At 42.2% G+C, this 24808-nt stretch overlaps 1 protein-coding gene and 1 non-coding gene across 4 annotated transcripts; both read right to left on the reverse strand.

Moving 5' to 3' along the window:
- Positions 1-1190: 1190 nt before the first annotated feature.
- On the reverse strand, positions 1191-24518 carry ZCCHC8 (zinc finger CCHC-type containing 8). Of its 3 annotated transcripts, XM_088019660.1 has the most exons (14): positions 24192-24518; positions 22691-22731; positions 19238-19312; positions 17542-17647; positions 16199-16276; positions 12691-12794; positions 12509-12574; positions 11880-11940; positions 11269-11411; positions 10836-10978; positions 8018-8139; positions 6427-6513; positions 6049-6166; positions 1191-2592 (listed from the first exon to the last, which is right to left on the reverse strand). In XM_088019660.1, the coding sequence occupies exons 1-14, from the start codon at positions 24390-24392 to the stop codon at positions 1808-1810; spliced, it is 2130 nt and encodes a 709-aa protein (XP_087875786.1). In that variant the 5' UTR covers positions 24393-24518; the 3' UTR covers positions 1191-1807. The 3 variants fall into 3 exon arrangements, with proteins under 3 accessions (XP_087875786.1, XP_027948260.1, XP_027948261.1); XM_028092459.1 differs by lacking the exons at positions 19238-19312; positions 22691-22731; positions 24192-24518 and adding an exon at positions 18180-18258; XM_028092460.2 differs by lacking the exons at positions 12509-12574; positions 12691-12794; positions 17542-17647; ... (1 more) ...; positions 22691-22731; positions 24192-24518 and having other exon boundaries at positions 16199-16274.
- On the reverse strand, positions 18654-18788 carry LOC114200397 (small nucleolar RNA SNORA9). The gene has a single exon (XR_003607456.1). It is a non-coding gene; the product is annotated as a small nucleolar RNA SNORA9 (small nucleolar RNA).
- Positions 24519-24808: the final 290 nt, after the last annotated feature.

Here is a 24808-nt window from a genome sequence, read left to right on the forward strand (position 1 = left end):
TGCCACCTGTTTCCTTGGGTTATAGACATAATGTGGTGATATTATATGTACCTGACAGAAATATTAAGACAGTGTACATAAAAACACTATGTAAACTAGGATTACTTTTATTACATACTTCCACTCAGAGAAGAGCCAAAAGTATTAAACATTTTCTTCAATTTCTAGCACATTCTGTGAGGGCCTTGAAAATAAACTGCCCCTTTCCTAGGATTTTCTTTCCCTTTCCTGTTTATGGAAGAGTAGATGTGGTTATTCGAGTCCTCAAAACGAAGGAAAACGAAATCTGGAACGGTCTGGAATGGTAGTTTGCTCCCTCTGCTGGCCTGAGAGCAGGATCACACTACCTGAGACTAAGTTCAAGTTGTTTATTTTCAGGGAGGGGATTGTAACAATGTAATGGCATTCCACTTAAAGACAAAACACATAGTCCAGCACTATCTTATATATCTGACAATTAAAAGCAATTTGTTGGGCGCCTGGGTGGCTCAGTTGTTAAACGACTGCCTTCGGCTCAGGTCATGATCCTGGAGTCCCTGGATCAAGTCCCGCATCGGGCTCCCTGCTCAGCAGAGAGTCTGCTTCTCCCTCTGACCCTCCCTCCTCTCATGTGCTCTCTCTCTAATGAATAAATAAAATCTTTAAAAAAAATAAAAATACAAAAATAAAAGCAATTTGTTTGTCTACCTTTTCTTTCTTTTTTAAAGATTTTATTTATTTATTCATGAGAGATAGAGGGAGGGGGAGGGAGGGGGAGAGAGAGAGAGAGAGAGAGAGAGAGAGAGAGAGAGAGAGAGAGAGAAGCAGTCTCCCAAGGAGCAGGGAGCCCGATGCAGGACTCGATCCCAGGACCCTGGGATCATGACTTGAGCCGAAGGCAGACGCTTAACCAGCTGAGCCACCCAGGCGCCCTACCTTTTATTTCCAAGTATTAATTATCTTAGGGTTCAAATCTAGAAAGTTATTTTTGTACAAAGGTTAGCTGCCCACTATTTTTCTCCCAAATAATTACTTTAAAAGATTCTGCTGTCTCTATAGTTAAGGCTGAAAGAACACTAAAAATACTCAAACTTGCATTTTACTAGATTTTCTTTGCTACCACTAATTTCCGCAACCACATAATTTACGTCCAAACTTACAAGGTTGTATACGCTAATTTAACTGTGAATCATTTTTTTGTATTCAAAGTCTTAGATTATGTATATGAAAGCTAATTTATTAAACCTTTGTACACAAAGATGAACATACCTGTATAGCAAACTTATATGAGGAATGAAGTTACAAAAAAGTAAAAGTGTTATTAAAATTGATGCGTGTAAATCACTTACAAAAATACCCCAAATGGGGTAAAGCTGCTCATCCCTGATTTTTCTCATTTGGTTGTCAGAGTTGAAATATGAATTTAAAATGGTTAGAATTTTTTTCTTTTAAAAAATGATATATTAAACTTATATACAGAATAATTAGCAAAATGTAGAAAGGGAAAACAATGTACAAAAGACAGATAAAAACCATCACTCCTGACAGACACAATCCAAAAGTAGTAGAAACCTTAGCAAACTATCTCTAAGCCAGCTCTTACATTGCCCCCGCCAAGTTCTTATCAGTAAGAATAAAATATAGTAAACCAGCAAGCCCAGTTTTTCTGTTCTTTAAAACAGGCCTGACTTTAGGCCACAATTAAGCTTTGGATAGATTTTTAAACACGGGAGGGACAAATCGGAAAACAATTTTATCTCCACTTGGTACGAATTAACAGAACACAAAGTTATAGATATTAAATAGTTCTTCGTGCTAAGTCAAGCAGCTATTCAGAGGCCTTTTTGTTTTTCTGCTGGTTTCGGGGCGAGTTCTTTAGCAAGTTTCTTATCCTGAGGTACATTCCAGTAGATTCTGCCATATTCTCAAATTCAAATGGCGTTATTCCAGTTGCAAACTTGCTCATGTCAGGTACAGGACTATGAATTTTAGTGGCCGTTGAAGGACTGGTGTCCACATGAAGGAGCTTCTGACTGCCTCCATTACTAATGTCACAGTTCGACACAACACTGCCATTATCAAGAGGAGCATCTTTAGAGTCTACCCGAGCAGACTCTTCCCTTTCCTTCTGACAAAGCAATGTAGGCTCAGAATCTGGGCTCAGAGAATGTTCAACTTCTGATCTCTTTGTACAAGTGTCTGGTACCTCAGGCTCATCAGGCATCATCTGCTTTTCAGAGGTTCTCCCCTCTGGAACAGGGAGGTCTAGCTCATTTGGACAAGGCGAAGAGGCGACCGAGTTCCCAGTGAGAGGTGTGTCAACAGGAATATCAGAATCACTGTTCACGCTCTCGGCCTGCTCGAGGGCCGCCCATATCCGCCTCTGCTGTTCCTCAAGTTCTTCCAGAGTCAGCGAGTCCTCATCCATAGCCGCGGACGCTGTTCTGGCCTGGGGGGAGTCGCTGGGAGTCAGTGGCGGGGTGCCCTTGGGGAGCGGAGGGGTGAAGATGGGTGGAGGAGTTCCCCGTGGCAGCGGGGGAGGGGTGCCGGGGGGCAATGGGGGCTGAAACTGAAAAGCTTCGCTGCTTAGAGAGCCGTGTGGGACCTCCGCATCTGAAAGAAAACAGTGAGGATACTTGAAGTTGTCACAGCATTTGGTTTTACCAACATTTGTAATTTGAACTCAGGTGTATCCAGACATTCAATGGCCAAAGAAGCTGGCTGGGGAGGGGAACACTCTGGAGGCTCAGGTACCACAACCCTCACCACCTGGTCCCATTAACTTTCCCAATTCATTAGAAATAGAAACCCTTCAGTGCTCCCATCACCCACAGGACAAAGGCTGATCTCCTCTGTGCCTTACAAGACCCTCTATGACCAAGAACCTGCCTGCTTCCACCATGTCATTTCTCACTGGCAGGCGTAAGACCCCGGTGTCACTCTTCTGTTGTGCGCCAGAGTGGCTCATGCTTCTGCACTGGCATTTCCCATGGATTCAAATGGCCTAGCCCTGTTCATCTCCATGGTAAATCCTTGAATTTATCCCTCAAGATGCAGTTCAAAGTTGGTCTTGGTCGGGTCTATGACCTCATCCAGCACAGCGGCTCGGCTTTTCCCGTGTGACACCATTACAGCCTGTAACCAGCTCTGTGGCTCTGTATGTCTCACCACGGGCCACCACATTTATATTAAAAGGACACTGATACCTCTGCACCCCCTCGGCCACACAGACTGGAAACTAAAGGCAGCAATTGTGTCTCATGAATCTTCCTGTCCTCAGGGTCTAGTAGAGGCTCCAAAACAGCACAGGTTTTAAAAATTTGGCAAATTCAACAGAATTCACACAATCTTGACAGCTATGCAAAACCAGCCTGAACTTTCTCATTTGGGCAGTAAGATCTGTGAGGTAACATACTGTCACGTAGATTTTAAGAAGTCAACTCAGAAGAGTAAAGAACAGCTAAGAGCTGAAAGGAAGGATGAACGCCAGTTGAGAGGGGCAGGGAGAGCCGTCAGGAGAGAGAAGCCTGAACGAAGATGCCATTACTGAGGTGCTGCTGGGATCTGGGCACCTGGCTAGAAATGGCGCCAAGATGAAGGGTGGATGCAAGTGCAGATGAACGGCCTCTCTCAGTCTGGGAATCCCAAGGGTACCACTGGTGCTCCTGACTACAATGAACACCATGTAGGAGGAGGGGACAGGCGGCCAGGAAGGCAGAAAACCCGCCAGTAAGTTATTTCTTTAACAACCAGGGCCTGTTATGCGTTTAAGAACAAACCATTCCAGGTGTAACGGGAGCTTCATTTGCACAGACTACTGTAGTATGTATTCTTGACAGGAGAACATCATCGTACACTGGGAAAAGACTTTTTCCCAGGCAGCTCTGGTTCACAGTTCCAAACCAAATCGCTAAACCATGGGGTTGTGACAAAAGTTTTCCACAGGAAAATAATTACACCAACTCATGTTTCTTCTCGGGAGTGAGCCGTCCCCAGGGGTCACAGACTCTGCTCCTCCTTCCGGACTGCGGTCGGTGCAGGGCAGGAAGCAGCTGGGTGGGGGCTGTGCCGGCCCTGGGGATGGGAAGGCCTGCCTTGCTTTAGGACCACATACCTGGGTGTTAGTAAGTCAGCCTGGTTCAGTGAGCAGGCCATCGTGGCTCCTGCATAAGCAGCTCTAAAATCTGGCCCTGATCATCTCGTATATTATTACTTGTGCTGGTGCCCACAGTGAGCCTTACCTTTGCCAGCCCCGCCTCACCTCGCCAGGCCACGCTCGCCTCAGGGTCTCGAACTGAATCCCTTCCTCAGGGCGAGCCTGGTGCGGGGCCGCTGCTGGCGCTTCTGCCTGCTTGCACACACTTGCTAGGGTAGTTCAAGGTCACAGGCTACTTGCTAAAGGCCCTCTGGTCCCAAACATGGGCAACGGCAGCTGGTTTTTTTTGGTAAGCCTCTGCCTCTTTAGAAGAGCCACGCTTGTAACTGAAGCCGCTATAAGATGCACTCACCTCTTGAGGACAAAGGACCACATGGCAGGAGCTTCCTTGCCCAAACCACAGGCTTCAAAGATGAGCCAGTATGAACCTCTACAAAATACCAGGATCAGAATGCTGACCACACACTAAAGCTCAAGGCCTAAAGCCACGTGTCTTGACCACCATGTGTCTCCATGCATCTCTCCATCCCCAGTCAGTCCCTTCGGTGTTTCCTCTCAACCCACCAGATGTCAGGGTCTTTGAGAGTTGCTAATAGCAACCTGCCTTCCCACCTAGGTTCTGAACAACTTAAGTGATCAGTCAACAAGTAATAAGTAATAATAAGTAATTCTTTTGGAGAATTGCTTGTTTTTTCAAAAGTTCATACATGTGGCAAAGACTGTCATAATTCTGCCGTGAACTTGCCGACCTTGTGAAAAGTGAGACTGGATATTGAAATCAGGCTGCTGCTACTAAAAGCCCGGGCTGTGAACGTGATTCTGGCAGCAAGAACTCCAGTGGCTCAGACTAAGGAGAGCAAAAATTTTGGGAAAAAGGGGGGGGGGGCCTTTGATTTTGGACTTTAAATTACCTTGGATTTTAAGGGAATTTAATCTGTGACCTTTGAATTCTCCCTGGTAATTTACAAATAAGAAAGGGATTCACAATCACATTGGGGCAATTTGTATTGCTAGCATCTTATCATCAGGGTATCTAAATCCACTTCATCTTCATGTTGCCATTTAATCTCACTTTAGAACCTCTGATGTGCAAAAAGGGCTAAAACAGCTGGGCATACTTTGGTATAGGAGGTAGCGCAAGGAGTGACTTCAGTCTTGGATTCAGAGTAGCTTTGTGATTTATCAAATTCACCTGAAGTTCTGATTCATTTGAGAGCTTTCTGGGGGCAAAATCTAGCTACTCACCAGCAGTACCAAGGGGAAGCCCAAAGGACCTGTGGTTGGTATCAGGGGGTTAGGGACTCAGCAAGGTGGGTGCGTGCCTGTCCTGATCCACTACTGACCTGCTGAGGCCTGTCACAGTCCTGGTTGGCCACAGCTTCCATAGTTAAGCCCAGAGGATTAAGAGAATAAAAAGCCAGAGGACTATCGGAGGGCAAGGCCTTTGTTCCCCTGTGGGTTTCCAGAAGGAACAAATTTCCTCATGGCCTCTCTTCCCTGGAAGGAGGGGCGACTTACCGAGTTGGGGTAAGAAGAATGGGAAGAATAAGTGGGGAAGTTTGGCTCTGTCCTTCTTCCTCTTGGGAATGGAGCTGTTAAAGGAGACCACTTTCCACCCCCTGTCCCAGAGCGCTGCCCCTATTCGAGAGCCAGTCCAGATCCAGATCCAGGACCACTGGGGCTAGGTGGGTAGGATCGCCTGACTCAGGAATGCAGTAAGCTGGCCCTCACTCCAAGCTGTCTCCTACCTGACCCTGTATCAGTACTAGAGGTGATGCTCTCATCTCCAAGGACAAAATCAAAGCATTTTTTTAGTGCTCCTAAGGCACCCCACCCCCACCCCCATGGAACTCAGGAGCACGCACATTCGCCCTGCCTTCACAGTGAAATCAAGACCACAGGACGAAACCTACCCGAGTCAAGCTCCATGTCTGCAGGCGAGGCTGCTAAGCCACTTTCCTTCTTCTGCTTCTTTGGGCTGCTAGGGCTGGACTGGGACGAAGATCTCTTGCCGCCAGACCTCACACTTGTCTAATGGAGAAGCCAAGCCAAGCGCAAGTTAATGGGGCAAAGAATTAGATTCCAGGCCTTCCCTCCAATAACAGGCAGAAAACCAGTCTGGAGCTAAGTGTAGGTAAATGGTGAACGTAGCTACCCTTTTCCTTGTGACTCATCAGAAAATAGAGTGCTTTATATACAAAACAAAAGAGCACTAAGATGCTAATAAGTTACAAAATCCCACAAATAAAGGCAATACATTCTTATCAACCACACCCTAAAAAGCTATTTACCGCTTGGAAGTTAGAAGTAAGGTAATTGGCAAACACGTCCTTCTGCTGACATGCCTGCATTGGTATGGACCCAAACATCCTCCACTCCTAATGAAGAAAAGAGAAGGAAAAAACAAGCCTGGATTTGGAAAACATCATACTTCTGAGATTTTGTAAAGTGGAAGTCTCAAATGACATTTCTGCTTCATCCTTGACTTTTCCTTTTGGGGGATGTTAATGAAAATGATGGTGCACTTAAGGGAAAAAAACCCAACCAACTCTCCCTGCAAAATGATCCCCACTGAATACTAAAAGCCTACTTGACAAAATCACTTGCCCCAGAAAGGTCCCACCTACTCCCAAAAAGTTGTAGGCAGTGGCCGTGGACTCCTGGCAAGCCTCCTTCCCCTCAGGCCCTGCACTGCCCACAGCGCCTTCGCTCCTAACACACTTGCTCACGCTGAACTTCCACCTTCTGTTCTTTCCCTTTCCAAACCCAGCACTCATCTTTATGGTTCAACATCACTTCTCTCTCTTCTCAAGATCACATGCAACAGGCGTTCTCAAGAAAAATCACTTTGGGCTCCGGTCAAACCTACAGATTCCAGGGCCAAGTCAGTTCAATCTGAGGGTGGGACTCAACAATGTGCATTTCTCCCGAGCGCCCCCAGTGGACTCTGTAGGCTGGTACTGGGACCATTTCCGGAGGCACGGATGGCTTGCGCCATGCAGTTTAGCCCTGAACTAATTACACACTTGTCTTCACATCTATTCGCTAGACCCTAAGTTCAACCTTTGCCTTCTTCTCTGCTGCCCAGTTCCTAAGAACACCTAAGAAGACATTTTTTATTGAAATATCACCACCACCACCACTACCACCACAGGCCATTGTCGAGTCTTGAAACATAAAATAAAGTTGGAAGAGATTAAATGTAGAAAACCATTCTCATACAGAATGAGAAATTTTACTTTGAAGAGAAAAAATGGGGGGACAGGAATTATAGAATAGAAAAAGGAGTCGCTGTAACTTAGATTTATTAAAGGCTTTACTTTCAAAGTAATTCCATAGAACCAACAATACTACCTCAGCACCAACCCATGTTTTAAAAACATAATCTTTTAATTTTAGAATAGTTTTAGATTTACAGAATCTAACCATTCTTTTTAGCTCCTTTTCATAAGGCATAAAATCAGAAAAAAACTTTTTTTTTTAAATGAACACAAGATTTCACTTAAGATCCTAATCAACACAGGGGCGCCTGGGTGGCTCAGTTGGTTAAGCATCTGCCTTCGGCTCAGGTCATGATCCCAGGGTCCTGGGATCGAGCCCCGCATCGGGCTCCCTGCTCAGCCGGGAGCCTGCTTTCCCCCTCCCTTTGCCCTTCCACCCTACTTGCGCTCTCACTCACACTCTCTCTCAAATAAAAAAAACCATTAAAAAAAAAAAGTAAAAAAAAAAGATTCTAGTCAACATAAAGGAAGTTACAAAGTTAAACACACAAGTAACATATTTACTTCTTTACATAACAGTAACTACTACACAGCCTAATGTTTTGAACAATTGTTATAATAATGTCCCATCCCAGAAGAGTAAAAAAAACAATATACTTACATCTGGAATTCCTCTGGGAGTAGATATATTAAAACCTGGATAGTTTACCAGTTTCGAGAGATCGTAGGTGACGCTTTTATTCTGTTGGGCTTCCCCAGCTTCCGCTTCCCCATCAGCACCATCTGCCGCAGACCATCATCAGAGCATTAGTACTGCTGGATACCAAGGTCAATCCCTCTCCAGACCAATATTGGGCTGGGCAAGTGCTTATATCCATGGCAACAGAATCATTCTGAGAATGGCTTCGATTATAATTTTTCTGAATCATTAGAACTTTTAAACAATGTAGACAGGATACTTCAATAAAAATAACTGTTTAAAATCTTGGAAACCTGTCTGCGGGTCGCTTAAAAGTCTAGTCTGCATTGATCTGATGACTTGCCTGATACTCTATTCCAATGCCTTTATTTTATTTAATAAACAAATAATTCTTATTATGTACCAGACACTGTTTTAAACGGTTCGTAAGTATCAACTCCGTTCATCTTCATTAACAACCTTAAGAGGTACGTACTATTAAAGCCACTTTACAGATGACAGAAGGATATTTGGGAACCACTTTATTATTTTGAAAACTACTGAATAAATCATGCATTTATTTTGCCAGTCCTATGAGGTTTACATACATAAGGTAATCAGTTTGCAAGAAGTTTCTCTTTAGGTAAGTATTCCAGCTAATAAGCTAAGAAGTAATGAAAGAATGAGGATATAACCATTCTGAGGCATCCCTGCTTGGTGAGTTCTTAAACATAGTTTTAATTACTGGGGCGCCTGGGTGGCTCAGTCGGTAAAGTGTGTGCCTTCGGCTCAGGTCATAATCCCGGGGTCCTGGGATCGAGTCCCGCATCGGGCTCCCTGCTTAGAGGGGTGTCTGCTTCTCCCTCTCCCGCTAAACCCGCTCGTGTTCTCTCTCTCTCTCTCTTTCACAAAAACAATAAAAAAATCTTTAAAAAAAAATATATATTTAATTCCCTAAGTAATATACAGAAATATTTTCATTTTTAAAAGATTTAGAGCATCAGAGAGAAACTACAGTCTCTAGTCCAATCCTCTTTCTTTCTCAGGGGGAACCACTGCTGAGCTTGTCGGATTGGTTAAGACTTTTTGTAAGTTTTTTTAAAAAGTATTCTTACCATCTGCCACATTGCAGGTACCGTGCTACACGCTAGGGGATGTACTGGTGAATAAAATAGGTATGGTTTTAGCAATTACAAATCTTAACCATCTAGCTGGGAAAATAAGGGAAACAGAACCAAGAAGTAAATACATACAAATCGTGATAGGGCATGAAGGAAACAAAGAGGGCCCAGTGATAAAGACTGGCAGGCCAATTAGGGAGAGAGATATTTAAATAAGGTAGTCAGGGGCGCCTGGGTGGCTCAATGGGTTAAGCATCTGACTCTTGGATTTGGCTCAGCTCCTGATCTCGTGGCTCCTGAGATCTAGCCTCGAGTCAGGCTCCCTGCTCAGTGGGAGTCTGCCCGGACATTCTCTCCCTCTGCCTGTTCCCCGCTCGCCCCACTCACGTGCATGCTCTCTCTCTCGCAAATAAATACATAAATCTTAAATAAACAGATAGACAAGTAAATAAGATGGTCAGGAAAGGGGGCGCCTGGGTGGCTCAGTTGTTAGGCGTCTGCCTTCGGCTCAGGTCATGGTCCCAGGGTCCTGGGATCGAGCCCCGCATCGGGCTCCCTGCTCCGCGGGAAGCCTGCTTCTCCCTCTCCCACTCCCCCTGCTTGTGCTCCCTCTCTCGCTGTATCTCTGTCAAATAAATAAATAAATAAAATCTTTAAAAAAAAAAAAAAAAGATGGTCAGGAAAGGCTTCTCTGAGTCTGAATCCTAAAATCTAAATGGTTCTCAGTTAACATCTTGTAAAAATACATTTTACGTAAATGTCCTCAGAAAAAACACAGAGCGTGGTCTCATCCCTATGGGATCCTTCCTTTCTTCCTCCCTCCCTCGCCTGTAAGATGAATGGCGTCATTGGTAAGTTAGGCAGAAACTGTGTATTGCACAGAGATTTTGTCATGTCGGCTCATACAGATTCATTCCACTCTTTAAAGACTGCAGGGAGGGGCGCCTGGGTGGCTCAGTCATTAAGCATCTACTTTTGGCTCAGGTCACCATCCCAGGGTCCTGGGATCGAGCCCCACGTCGGGCTCCCTGCTCCGCGGGAAGCCTGCTTCTCCCTCCCCCACTCCCTCTGCTTGTGTTCCCTCTTTCGCTGTGTCTCTCTCTGCCAAATAAACAAACAAAATCTTTAAAAAATAATAATAATAAATAAAGACTGCGGGGATTCCACAGCCCAGATCTATCATTGTTTATTTAGCCATTTTTCTTTAGGGCCTTAATGTTGTATTTAACCTTTCACAGTCATATTCAATGCTACAAAAATACATATACATACTTTCCTTGTGCACATGTGTGAATATTTTTCTAGAGTAGACACCTAAGAGGGAGGTTCTAGATCACAACAGGGTTTATGTAATCTGTATTTCTAGGTCTCCTGCACTGATGAATAGATTTGTTACCACTTCTTTTCTTTTTTTTTTTTTAAGATTTTATTTATTTATTTGAGAGAGAGAATGAGCATGCACAGAGGGAGAATGAGAGGGAGAAGCAGACTCCCCGCTGAGGGGCTCGATCCCAGCATCCCAAGATCACGACTTGAGCCGAAGGCAGACGGCTTAATCAACTAGCCAACCAGGCGCCCTTCTGTTACCATTTCTACCAGATATTACTTGAATTCTCTAAGGAGAAAAAAAAAAGGTAACATGTAAGCTGACTTATTTTTTCTAACTTAACATACTATACCTTTTCCATCATAGAGTGCAAGCCCTGAGTTCTCCAGTTCAGCCTCTTTGAGCCACCCGGGGGGGTATCCAAGCTGGCGCATTCGATATATAAAAGGTGGAAGGCTCTTATCCGTCACCCCCAGTGCATCCTGAAGTTCCTCACTAAGGAAAAACAAAGAGGAAAAAGAAATATGGTAGTCTTGTTTGGATGAAAACACAAACGGTCCCCAATGTTTTAAAACAATCGTGTGTCTTCTGTTACACACGGTGACATGGTGTTTCACAAATGCATACGGGAGATTCCAATGAATGTTTCTGAACGAACTGATGCATATTCTCCAGAGCGGGGCTGGAGCACACCCATATATTGATGATTACCCTCAAGACACAGAGAACACTCCATATGCTGGTGACATAGAAAGGACGTTCTATGGAAAAAATCACAGAGATACCTAATGACTCCCGGCTTGAATCTTCCAAATCTTTCTTCCACCTCTTCTGCATGGTATCGCTGCTGAAAATTCTGGCTGTTCGCCTCGCCACAGGCATCCATATACTCTTTTCTCTTTTCACTTATTCGAGCAGCATTCCGCGGCTAGATCACAGCACATTTGAGAAAAATGGAAACAAGCAGTTTAGAAATTATTTCAGGAACTGAATAAATATAAGCACTCTGTTTTAGGCCAAGCAAACAGATTATTCCAGTTTTAATATATAGCAAACAAGTACAAAAGAAAGGGGACATATTAGAAAAATAAGCAAAGAAAAGAAGCACTTTAATTTCTTATTACCTCGGTATTATCTTAACATAAAATCGAGTTTTTAGAATAAACTCTAAAAAGTAACTCTCATGTTTCATTCATCTCAGACACAAAGCACTGTAGTAATTCTTTTTTAAATCTAAGGTCTTAAAATTTAAGTACAAATCTGAAAAGGTTTCAAATTCAAGGACCAAAAGAAAGTTAACTAGCAAGTTTCTTTATCTCACACAAGGCCATAAATGTGTGAAAAACATTAGAAAGTTCTAGTTCAAAGATTTTTTTTTTATATGAGAAAAATTTACCATTGGACAATCTTTCATTTGATGTTCTTCAGAACCACAATTGAAACAGTGAGGCTTTGGCCTATTTGGTCAAAAAACAAAGATGTGCATAATGTAAATGAAGATATAAAAGCAAATCAATGCAATTCTTTATGACAGCAAAGTATATCAGAGAGACAAGAAAGTACGCAGATCACAGATTACTAATATCTGCAGTCATGAGTACACTTTCACCTCCTGTACTCAGCGATTTAAACAAACAGTACTTTTAACCAACTCTTTTAACCAAGGACCCTTATGTTCCCGACTGATCTGTCACCTCTGGGTTTTGTCAGCAGTTAATAAGAGAAGAACCGAGGCAAACAGATTATATTTCCTTTGCTGCAGGTCCTCAGACAGCAATCAAACTGACAACAACGACACCTCTCCACCCACCCACGCGTATTAGGCGTGAACCAAGGAATTCCAATAAACAGATGACTGATTTAAACATATTAAATGTCTATATATTAAAATTCTAGCTTAATCTGTAATTTATTTATAGTAAGCCAGCAATGAAGAATATTAATTTTTCAAGCTAAAAGCGTTTATGGTTTTGGTTAAAAAAGTCTTAAAAAGAAGAAGAAAACAAAACAACTCCCCACACAAACCTTTTTGCCTTTACTTGTATTTCTTGCCCTTCTAGAGAAACAATGTGGCTGAAGACTTGCTGGTACCTTTAGTGAATTTTATTAAGGAATAGTTATCATAGTCTGCAAAATTTGGTAAATTTTTTTAAAGGTGAACTTAATGGCAAGATGCATAAAAGATCTTCATTCACTATGTAGGATACTTGGGTATTTCCCATCCTTCGGTAAGCTGAGGGTTTTCATTTAGTAGCGGTTGCCCCAATTTATCAAGGCAAAAATTAGTAAAATACAGGACACTTCCTACAACCTGCAGAAAACAAGTCAAAAAATATTGCTATTTAAGCAGGAAAAAAAAAGACATTATATTATGTAAGACTATGATTAACTGTTTTAACAATTTAATTTTGGAGGAAATTCTTAGAAGTCATAATCAACTCCCTAGTTAAAGGAGCCAGATTTTGAAGTGTAAGCAAGAGCTGCTTCTTTAAACTCCCCTGTGTCTCCCAGATCGGAGCTCCCCTCTCAGGAGATCATTACTATCAGCTGCATTCTCCTCAGACTTTAAAAATAAAAGCTTTGACTCATGTTTCCCTCTGATTCCCCATCTCTGCTTCCCTTGGCGGCAAAGACAATTCAGAAAAGCCGTATTTACTATTTCCACCCTCCCTCCCATTTCCCCTTTTCTTTTCCCTCGGATTCTGGGGGAGATTTCATACACAGAAGTTGAAAAAATGGTCCAGTGAACACCCAGCTAATTCCTCTCCACCTGGATTCAACAACTGTTGCTATCTTCCACGCCCGTGCGCGCACGCACACACACGCTCCCACAAACACGCACCCTCACACACACATGCACACATGCACATGTACTTTTCATGAACCGCTGGAAGAAAGTAAGCCATCACCATCAACTTAGTCTAAGCCACTGTTTTCTCTCGCCGGAAATTAACACAGTAACTTCCTAACGGGTTTCCAGCTTCCACACATAACCAGCTGCAGCCTCTTTTCATGACCTTCACCCCTGAACACTTCAGGATGGGTCTCCTGAGGATAAGAACATTCTCCTAAAGCCACAATACCACGGTCACACCCAAGAAAATTAATAAATCCTTAATATCATCTATATCCAATCTCTACTGTTTTCCCAACTGTCCCCAAAATGCCTTTTTTTCCCCCTCTAAGCCAGGATTTAAGGTTCATGTGTTGCATTTACATGTTAAATCATTTTAGTCTCTTTTAATCTGGAATAGTCCACCACTTTTTTTTTTTCCTTCTTAGATGGCCCTGCCATTCCCTCCTGAACATCTCCGGGAAGGCTTCCGGTCCTTCCATGGTGCTATGCTCCCCAACGACCCCCCCCCCCACAGCCAAATTCACTGCACAGCTCTGTCTTCGTATCAATCAATGAGCAACAACCGACACAGGTGATTCCTCCTTCCTCAGAGAAATGCTCCTTTTGGCTTCTAGGACACCATGCTCTACCCTGCTGACCAGTCCTTCTCATCTCTCCATCTCCTGTGAGACTTGGTCCCAGTTCTCTCTACTTGCACTCTCGAGCCGATTTATCCAGACCCATGGAATGAAGGATGAATATGCTGACAACGCCCAAATATCCAGTTCTGCCTCCTCAACTCCAATCTTGGATATTCAAGGGCCAACCGACAGCTCTCCTAGACCTGTGAGAGGCACCTCAAACTCACCTACTTAAAACTGAACTGGATTCCCAGTCCCCTCCTAAGCCGCTCCTCCCACCAGTTTTTCCCATCACGGCAAAGGCGAGGACACTCTTCCGGCTGCTAAGGCCAAAAACCTGAGTCATTCTGACTACTCCCTCGCTTTTATGTTCTACACATCCAATTCATCAACACATTTGATCAGTTCTATTTTCAAGGTATTCCCAGGTTCGAACCACTTCTCACCTCCACCATTGGCTCTCTAGACTAACTTGCCATCTTCCGTCACCTGATATCGATACAAGAACTTTCCCGCTGGCTTCCAGCTTCCACATGTAAACCAGCTACAGACTATCTTCCACAGAGAAGCCAGTTCTTTTAAAAATTCAAGTCGTATCATGTCACATTTCTACTTAAAAGCCTCCAATGGCATCTCATCTCACTCAGAGTAAAACCCAAAGCCCTCACTATGGCTTGTAAGGCAACACAGAGATCTAGATCTTATGTTCCACGGTCAGAAGGCCTGGATTCAAACCCTGGCTTTGTTCCTGACTAGCCAAGGGACCCCACGGCAAGTTACTTAGCTTTCCACGTCTGTTTCCGCAGATGTAAAATGAGAATAATAGTACCTTCATGGGCAGTATCTGTAACGAGCTTAGAACAGTACTTGATACACAGTGAGCAAGTGTAAGTATCTGCTTCTGCCCCAGGGCTTTCCACTCACTTTGTCTACTGCCTGGAGTACTCTTCATTCAAACTGCACTACAGCTCACGCCCTCAATTTATCCAGGGCTGGCTCAGAGGCTGTCACCATCTACTCACTATACAAACTGAATGCCCCATGGCTACCCTCTAACTCCTTGGGCTGATTTACTTTCTTCAGAGCTCTGCATCCCCCACCAGAATGTAATTCAATGAGAGCAGAGACTTTGCCCTTGGAATCCAAAAGGGTCCCTGGCACAAGGGAGCATTTGGCAAATATTTATTACTCTTTATTAAAGGACTAAATAATACATAAAACTCCCACTTTCCAGGCAGGTGCCACTCTCAATCCCAGAACCTTAGAGTTAGATGGGACATGAAAAGTTACGTAGTTCAAATTCTTTCTTTAAAGCACCTTGACGGCATCTCAGGCTTTGACTTTTTACAGTGACATGGAATTTGCTTTTTTTTTTTTTTTTGAGACCTACCACTTCATTTTCACATCTCTGATAGAAATTTGCACTAAAAGTTGACTTGCGATGTGCCTCTTTGTAGTCCATCCAGTCACTGGTCCTGGTTCTGCCACTTGGCACTACATAGAGTGATTTAAAGTAACACCTTTTGCAAATAACAGCCTTTGTTACATTTGCAGAGATGTGATACCCCCTGTCAATCTCTTCAGCAATGTTGGGGGCTCTTCATCACCCCAGCAGCCCCACGTCTTCAAGACTGTGGTCTGTCAATGGGGCACAATACTCCCTAAACATGAAAACTAGTCAGCCTTGAACAGAATCCAGGATTACATCATCTTCTTAAAAAAAAAAAAAAAACAAAACTCTTTGAGTTGCAAAATCACACCACTCCACTGCACTGACACAGTGAGATTCCGCATAGGTACGGAAAGGCCTAAATGTAGGCTCATCCCTGTTAGGCCGCTTCTATTTTTCACCCACCATTTGAGCTTGTCAACATTCTTAGTCCCCTACCTGCCATCTGTTATATTAGTTACTCACCCGTCCCCTCTCAGCCTCCCCATCGGTAAGCGCAACATGCACGCATTCTAGATCACCATCCACGTTCTTGAACATCAACCAAAAGAGGTTTGTCAGGACAAAAAAAAAGTCCTCCAAAGTATGTCTACTGTGTATACAATAGTTACTAAAAAGCAAACTATACTATTTAGAGGCTGAAGTCTCCACTATTGTTTATAACAAATTTCATGAAAGGATGGGGATCCTTTGAGCCATATGGGCTGTACCACCTTAATGATACCCAAATGACAAAGGATAGGAAACATGTTATCCACAGAATTCAAAACTAAAATGTCCACACTTACACTAAAAGCTTCCTTGTTGTTTTTAATGGCACAGGATTCTTCTACTTTATGATCCTCTTCTAGCATAACACTAGATGGCTAATGCAAAGAAAAACACGTTACAAAAAGTAACCAATTTTTACCAACTTCAAATTTCAAATATTAGAAATTTAAATACACGCCTTATTTTCTAATACATACCACTAAGGTATATTAAGCTTTTAATTCATCGTTGTCACAACAGGTAAATTTGGAAGCTAGAAATGTTTACGAAATAAATTTCACAAGTGGGAAAATTTAAAAATTTTATAAAAGATACAAAAGACAGCACCTTCTGAAGCATTAGTGTATGCTATGCTTTCATGTTACTGAATACTAATTCATGCATTAAATTTAATGAATTAAATAAATATTTAAACTCTCAATACTTAAATTGGCAAAGCAGACTTTATCTTGAAGATAACCAGAAAGATTAAAAAATATGTGATTCTACGTTACCGGTTAATATGGATAATATAACTCTCACAGACCTCAGGCTGCTATAAAATTCTGAAGTGCTCCCTGAATCAAAAATTAGGTAATCAGTATGGTTTTTTTGTTAAATGTATTGTTTCTTGAATCTTTAAAAACTGTATATATGAAAACTAAAGGTGATGAAAATTTAATTAATCAGAACACACTGTTCTCCAATCTGAGGATAAACAGCTAACAACCCTACTTGAAGGACTCTACTTACCTTAATTTGGAATTAAAAAAAAAGCCCCGAAATCATAATTCTGATTTTTTAAAATATAAATTCATGCTCTAATAGTCACATAGCGAAATTTCTTAGATTTCTTTGGGCATGCTATTGATTTTTTTCCCAACGAGGAGAAGGGAAAAAAAGAATGGCACGCGAACCTGTTGGTTTTAGAGAAAAAGAATTCATCTTTTATAAACTCCAGAAATACAGATTTTTTTTTTCTGGCTTCAAATTAATTTTCTGCCCCAAACCATGTGTCCAAGTGAGGAAATGGGGGGGAAAAAAGACTAATTTTGAGGGAAGCCAGGTCTGAATATGACTCCCCTAAGAGAAGGAGCCACAAAGCAAAAGAACCCCCTGAGGCAGCACTGGTCAGACCAGTGAAGGACGTCCAACTGAAGCATGGGAGGTGAACAGTCTTAACAATCTTGGTGTTGTTTTTCTTTGTTTTGTTTTGTTTTTTAAAGTTGTAGTTGACATAAATGTTATATTAGTTTCAGGTGTAGGACATAGTGGTTCCACTTAATCACTTTCATTTTGATACAAGAGGCTCCCTGTAGGCTAATAGTTGGCAGTGAAAAGCATAACCTATTAATCTTAAAGTCTCTTAAGTTTGAAATACCTGGGGCAAAAGATTAAAGGAAGTCTTTTCCACATCATTTTTCTGCTGTTCCTCAAATCTTTTTACTAAATTTGATACAAATTCCTCTATTTCTTGATGATATTGCCTGCATGAGAGGACACAACAGTCAGAACCCAGAGTAAACACTGAATAGACTGAAATCTTATGCATTATGAGAAGACGTCAGGAGTAAATTCTGTTATCTTGTTTTTCAAAGGTTTATCAAATCACTGACTGACTATAATACTCAGGAACCTATTTCTTAGGAAAAAAATATACATTGTTACCGAGTTAACAAAATGATTATGAAAATCTGTTTGGCATGTAACAGTGGCAAACATCTGTGCTGAGAATAGATGGATTTATAAATTTTACATATTTAAATTTTGAATACATAATCCATGTAAAACATGGTTCAAAATCCAAAAGAAGTAAAAGGGTTCCGTAATGAAAAGCTTACTTCCTGGCTGTGTCCTAGCCACCTATCTCTGCAACGCAGAGACAACCAAGGCATTCTTCCCTATCTTCCTCCCAGAGATTCCCTATGCACATATAAGGAAACACCTATTTAAATGTTACACTGGAACAAAATAAAACCAAAAATACAATAGAAACACAAAATGAAGTAGCACAACTACGGAGGACTTTCTCCAGCTTTCCAGGTCAAGAACCGCATTCGACACATATTCCTTAACACTCAGCTCAGGAGGTGCTGAAGGAGACCAGATTAGGCTACAGTGGGACAGCCAACTTGCTCTTCACCAGACTTGATCTTTCAGGTCTCTTTAGCTCTGACGTTCTAAGATTTCTGCAGGCAAAATAGCAGATACACAGTGCCAGAAATTAGACTGCCATGAGCCAGAGCAGACACTGATTCAAACCTGATGGTGACAGCAGTGCTGGTGCCCAGCTGTGCCCGGCACCTTGCTACTGCCACACTCACCACCTGGCGTCCCCACCCCTCAGAGCCTCAGGTTCAACCTGGGCTGAGAGAAAGGAGGTAATGGGCCTGCCACAGAGTTAACACTCTCTATATGGTTCCCATTACCTTCTTTACCTTGCCTAGCACCTGCGGTAACAAAGAGATTCAGTGAGCCAGGAGAGGGGAAGGCAACTGTCTGAAATGTCTATGACCACGCTCCGAGGGAGGGACAGGGCAAAGCCTCAAACCATTTCAGGACATTCTAGCAAGCACTGCAGGAATGCACTGAGTCACCCTAGCCCCAAGCATGCCAGAAGGCTTGCAAAGTTCTCATTCTCACACTCACACACACAAAATCATGTGGGTAAGCTTTGAAGACAGCCAAAAGGGTAAACTCAGTTACCTGATTTGGGGGGAGAACCGACTAACATTACTTACTGCTGCGGTGGTAGCTGTTATGCTTATTAGAGGCTATTACAGGCGCTCATTCAGCTACCTAAGAAGTGGTTACTATCAGTATCCTGTTTTCTAGTGAGGAAACTGATAATGCAGACAGGGTTGTGACCTGCCCAGATTCACATATGCAGAAAGTAGGGGCCCAGATTCAAATTCAGGTTTATAGATGCTAATGTCCTTGCTCTTAATCATGATTCCCTAAATTTTAAGTAAAAGAATAAAGATGGAATAAATACAAATGAAAACAGCATACTTATAGAGGACATTGTTTCATAAACACATTAACTCATTATACGTAGAAAAGGGGAAATTACTTACTTTGAAATAACATTGTTCATAAATAGAATCTGTAATAAAGGTCCATCTAACTTAGTATTGTTCACCAATATTCCACTAAAACAGAAGTTAAAACATATTCTTAGATCTTAAAGTAAAATTCATAAATGTATATATAAACACACAACTTTTGTAATTAAGTACCAAAGAGCATAGAGTATTTTACAAATAAGATTAAGAACCACCAAGAACTCGTTTTCTCAAAAAAAAAAACACAAAACTTAAGTTTTCATGAAATTTTACCTACTTTAATGGTTTTACATAGAGGTATCCCTTACATAGTTTTACAAATATTTCACAGAAAATTTAAAACTATAATCTTTCAGTTTTCAATCAAAAAAATTCCTTAACTAATGGCTAGTTTCTTTACATACTGGGGGAAGGGAGGGTCTGGATAAACCAGCAGGTTAAAAGAAGATATTTCTAAAAGAATCAGAGTAAACTGAGCTTAGAAATATATAGGAAAATGAAACACTTTAAATGGACAGCCTCTTAGAGGGCAGTGCACATTCCAGTATTTCAAATCCCAGATACTAAAGCAGAGATATAAAAAGTATATTGTTGGGTAACCTGGGTGGCTCAGTCGGTGAAGTATCTGCCTTCGGCTCAGGTCATGATCCCAGCCAGGGTCCTGGGACTGAGCCCCACATTGAGCTCCCTGCTCCCTGCTTGGTGGGGAGCCTGCTTCTCCCTCTCCTGCTCCCCTTGCTAGTGTGTGCTCTCTGTCAAATTAATAAATAAAATCTTAACCAAAAAAAGAAGTATTTTGTTCCTGGATATGATTTTCAAATACTGCCAAAAAAGAAAAAAAAAAAGTAGGATGTGGCCCCCAAAACTGAACAATATCCTGGTGGTAACCTGGACCAGCTGAGTCTTCTGCCTCTCCCCACCTGCCTCCTATTCCTTTATCTGCACAGCATGTGAAATGAATCAGTCTATATTTGGAATTGCTCACATCAAGAAACAAAAATATGGGGAGGTTCAGAAGTTTGTCTGAATTTGTACAAACTGCTCTTTTTTAAAAATACATTATGTTGGGGCACCTGGGTGGCTCAGTTGGTTAAGTGTCTGCCTTCGGCTCAGGTCATGATCCCAGGGTCCTGGGATCGAGCCCCACATCAGGCTCCCTGCTCGGTGGGAGGCCTGTTTCTCCCTCTCCCACTCCCCCTGCTTGTGTTCCCTCTCTCGCTGTGTCTCTCTCTGTCAAATAAATAAAATCTTAAAAATAAATAAATAAATAAAATAAACATATATTATGTTTTTGGGCACCTGGGTGGCTCAGTTGGTTAAGCATCCGAGGTTTGATTTTGGCTCAGGTCATTATTTCAGGGTCATGGGATCAGCTGGTCCAACTCCAGGCTGAGCGCAGAGTTGGCCTGAGATTCTCTCCCTCCCCCTCCCTGTGCCCCTGCCCCTGCTCACTCTCAAGTACACTCATTCTCTCTCTCAAATAAATAAAATCTTAAAAAACACAAACATAACTCGATATTTTGGGGGTCGCCTCAGTAGCACAGTTGGTTAAGCGACCAAACCTTGGTTTTGGCTCAGGTCTTGATCTCAGGGTTCTGAGAATCGAGCTGGGGGAAGGGCTCAGCACTGAGGCACTCAGTGCGGAATCTGCTTAGAACTTTCTTTGCCCCTCCCCTCTCCGCTCCCGTGCGCACACGTACAAGCACGTGCGTTCTCTCTCTCTCTCTCTCTCTCTCTCTCTCTCTCTAAAATAAATAAATAAATCTTAAAAACAACAAAAAAACCATGGTTTTTAAAAACCACACGCAATTATATGGTCCTTAACTAGGGTCCTATTTGAGCAATCAGCTATAAAGACATTCAGTTGGGGAAATCTGAATATGGACTGAGCTGGAGTGTTAAGAGAATCATGCCAGTTATTGTGATAGTGCTGTTGTGATTATGCATGACAAAATCTTGTTTTTAAAAAGGTACATGCTGAAATATTTAGGGTAAAATGTGCATATGGGATGAAAACATGTATATTAATTGTACTGTGCTTTTCACTTCCCATACGTTTGCAATTTTTCATAATATAAAGTTAAAATGTTTATTGGACAAAAAGGAAAGAAACTTCTGATCATGACAGTTCCAAAAAGAGAACTGGGGTTACAGATTTTATCTATTTAATTTTATTTTTGTTTCTATTTTTTTAAGATTTTATTTATTTATTTGACAGAGACAAAGCGAGAGAGGGAACACAAGCAGGGAGGAGTGGGAGAGGGCGAAAGCAGGAAGCCCGATGCGGGACTCGATCCCAGCACCATGACCTGAGCCGAAGGCAGATGCTTAACGACTGAGCCACCCAGGCGCCCTCTAAATCTTCTATAGAATGCTTTATCAGTCTGACAACACAAAGAGCACTAATTCTAAAAAGAAATTTTTAATTTATTCCTTTCTTAGGATACTAATGCCTGTCTCATGTACTGGTGAAGCCTATGACGCTATCATTTAAACTCGAGTGATTATAACCCCTTTGTAATTGTTTAAATTATCAACTCTATTAGAAAGTGTGCTTATCTAAGTATCTTTAAATATTAAAAAAATTATGATTTTTGAGGAATCCCAGTTATATTCAGTACATTTAATATCTAACCATAAACAAGTTTAGATCCACAAAGTGTGCTCACATAGAGGAAGGAAGGTAGGGCATGGGGAGGTTTCCAAAATATATCTAAATTCTGAAATTTTAAACCTTTAGTTCTTCAGCTGGTACCAGGGACAAAAAAGTGCATGTGACACTGGATCATGGCCCCCCAAATTCTGAAAGCTTGATAGTACCATTTCACATAAGTTTGTAGTTTGACAAATATTTTAGATTTTAGTAACCTGTTAGATAAATTTGTATTAAGATACGAACATTTGCTTCTCAAAGTCAGATGTCTGAATGCAAATCTACTCATTGTACTCTCTTCAAAAGCACACTAATTTCTTTTTCTAAAATGAAATTTCCCATCATTTCTATTTAGAAATATATTTTAACTGTATAAATAAATCTTCACCTAGAGTAATACTGTAATCTTAATTCTAACTTTCCAGAAATGTTTGTGGAATAAGAACAGCTAGGTTGGCAACTTGCCTGTTCTGAACATTAACTCAAAATTTTCTGGACATGTTTCACAAATATTTTTACTCAGTTTAAAAGTTATTCAGGTATACAACATAATGATCCAATATTTGTATATGTTGTGAAATGATCACTGCAATAAATCTAGTTAACACCCCCCAAAATTAACTAATTAAAAATTTAGTGGTTAGAATTCAAATTTTACCGCCAGAAATTAAAAATAAAGGATCATTACTGATTTCTTCAGAGAACGCTGAACAATTAAAAACGATACAAAAGTCTTACTCTTCTTACAAAGAAATTATAGCTAAATATTAAATATTAGTAAAGGACAATGCTGTAATTGCAGTATCTCATACCTTGGTCGAGTCAGAATGTTCAATTTTCTTTTAAGTTCTTGATGTTATTACTTGTTAAGGAATATAAGACCTCGTTAAACAAAATCATAAATATCATAAAATTCAACTATTCATTTCGGTGTCAGAATGTTATAAACGTTAAAAGACCCGCAAATATCTTGAGGATGACACACTTAACTGAGTTCCTGTTTTGTTGCAGGGCTAGGCATTCAAACCTAAAAACTAGTTTTCTCATCTCTTCCAACATAGATATTCTAAAACAGGGTCATGTAGTTCAAAAGACTAACAGACTGAACCCAAAGTGTTATTCAAACAAGGGTACTCCATCAAAACCTAAACAGCAATTCATTTAAGAAAGAGCAGCATGGGGGTGCCCCGGAGGCTCAGTCGATTAAGCATCTGACTCCTGATTTCGGGGTCCTGAGATGGAGCCCCAAGGGGCTCCCCGATTGATGATCGTGGAGCCTGCTTGAGGTGCTCTCTCCCTCTCCTTCTGCCATGCCCCCGCTCATGCATCTCTCTCTCTCAAAAAAATAATAAAACAAAAAGAGCAGCATGATAAGTGATAAGAGTAAAACAAACGGTTAAAGACGAAGAATCTAGGATAGAACTATGGATGTTCACCGTACAATCCTTTCAACTTTTCTGTATTTCGAAATTTTACATATTAAAATGTAAAGGAAAACTGCATCATGAAAAAATCAGACTTCAAAAACCTTTAAAGATGATATACCAGCTGCGTTCAGGGTTTCATTTTAAACGGGAAACTATCTGAACTGAAATCATCTGCATATAGTTTAAAAAAAAAAACCAAACACCTCTAAGAATGTAAATAACCATACTAACAAGTCTTGCTAGAAAGACTGTAATAATGTAACTAAGCCAAACGGAAACTTATTTGGCGCGTTTTCTCCTAAGGCTTTGCAACGCACCTTCACTACGGAAGGTATTCAAAGTCGAAGAACTTTAAAACGAATCCCCAATCTCAATCAGGCAATTAACCATTTCTCTCCGCATGCTTCAAATCCTTAAACTCCCAACTCCCGCATCCTAAAACCACGAGCTTCTGCCCCGCTATAAAAAAAACCCAGATCTACGCTAAGGTCTGAGTATCGGGCTATCTCCTCATAGACAATTATAACATGACTGCATCAACTTAAGCTTGGCTGCAAAAAAATGAAATCGAATAAGGACTTCAGAGAGGAGGAGAGGACGTGGTCACCAACCTACGATCTAGCAGTCTGAAATAATCCTAAAAACCAGCCCCGGTTTGTGAGGCGCGAGGAGCGAGTCTAGTCCAGGACACGGATCCCCGGAGGGAAGAGGTTTGCGCCGCGGCACCGAGGCAGCTTACGCAAACCGAACCCTCGATTCTCCGCCCGCCTGCGGGGCGAGAGCGAGACTGCTCGGAATTCTGGCCCTCCTGGAATTTCCGCCCGCGCCCTCCCAGACATGCCGCCCACCGCACGCCGGTGACAGGGCCCAAGCGAGCGGAAAGGATATTCTCGGCGCGGAGCTGCTCGATGGTTTCCTCGCACTGCCGCAGCCGCTCCCGCAGTTCCGCGTCGCCGACCCCATTCTCGTCCTCCTCGTCGCCGTCGTCATCCTTGAAGCGGGTGTGAACAGGCTTCGGGATCGACTCCTCTGGGTGGTCAAACGCCTCGAACAGCTCTAGGTCGCCAAAATCCACCTCCGCCGCCATCTTGGGCTGCGGGTAAAATTCGAGAAGAGGCGGAGGGGGCCGCCGGGCCGGGGGCGAAGGTTGTAGGGCGGCACCGCTCGCTGGGGCTTGGGCCGTGTTAAGCCACCCGGTAGGGTTTTCTCCGGACGTAGGCCGCCGAAGCTGCACAAGGGGCGGGCCAGTCCCTAGAGACTACAACTCCCAGAATGCAATGGCGTCTCTCAGAGCCACTTCCGAGATTGCTCCGGAGAATGGCATGCTGGGACATGTGGTTTCTAAGCGACTGTTAACTCATTGTTTGCATTGCATACTGGGATTGGTCTTTTTTAAATGTGCAGAAAGCCTGACTAGATCAGAATGTGTTAAAACAAAATATATTGTGGGCACCTGGGTGGCTCAGTTGGTTAAGCGACTGCCTTCGGCTCAGGTCATGATCC

Source organism: Eumetopias jubatus, unplaced genomic scaffold (genome assembly GCF_037043125.1).
Source record: "Eumetopias jubatus isolate StellerSeaLion01/CBP00866 unplaced genomic scaffold, mEumJub1_p1.0 scaffold_16, whole genome shotgun sequence".
NCBI classification, from domain to species: Eukaryota; Metazoa; Chordata; class Mammalia; order Carnivora; family Otariidae; genus Eumetopias; species Eumetopias jubatus.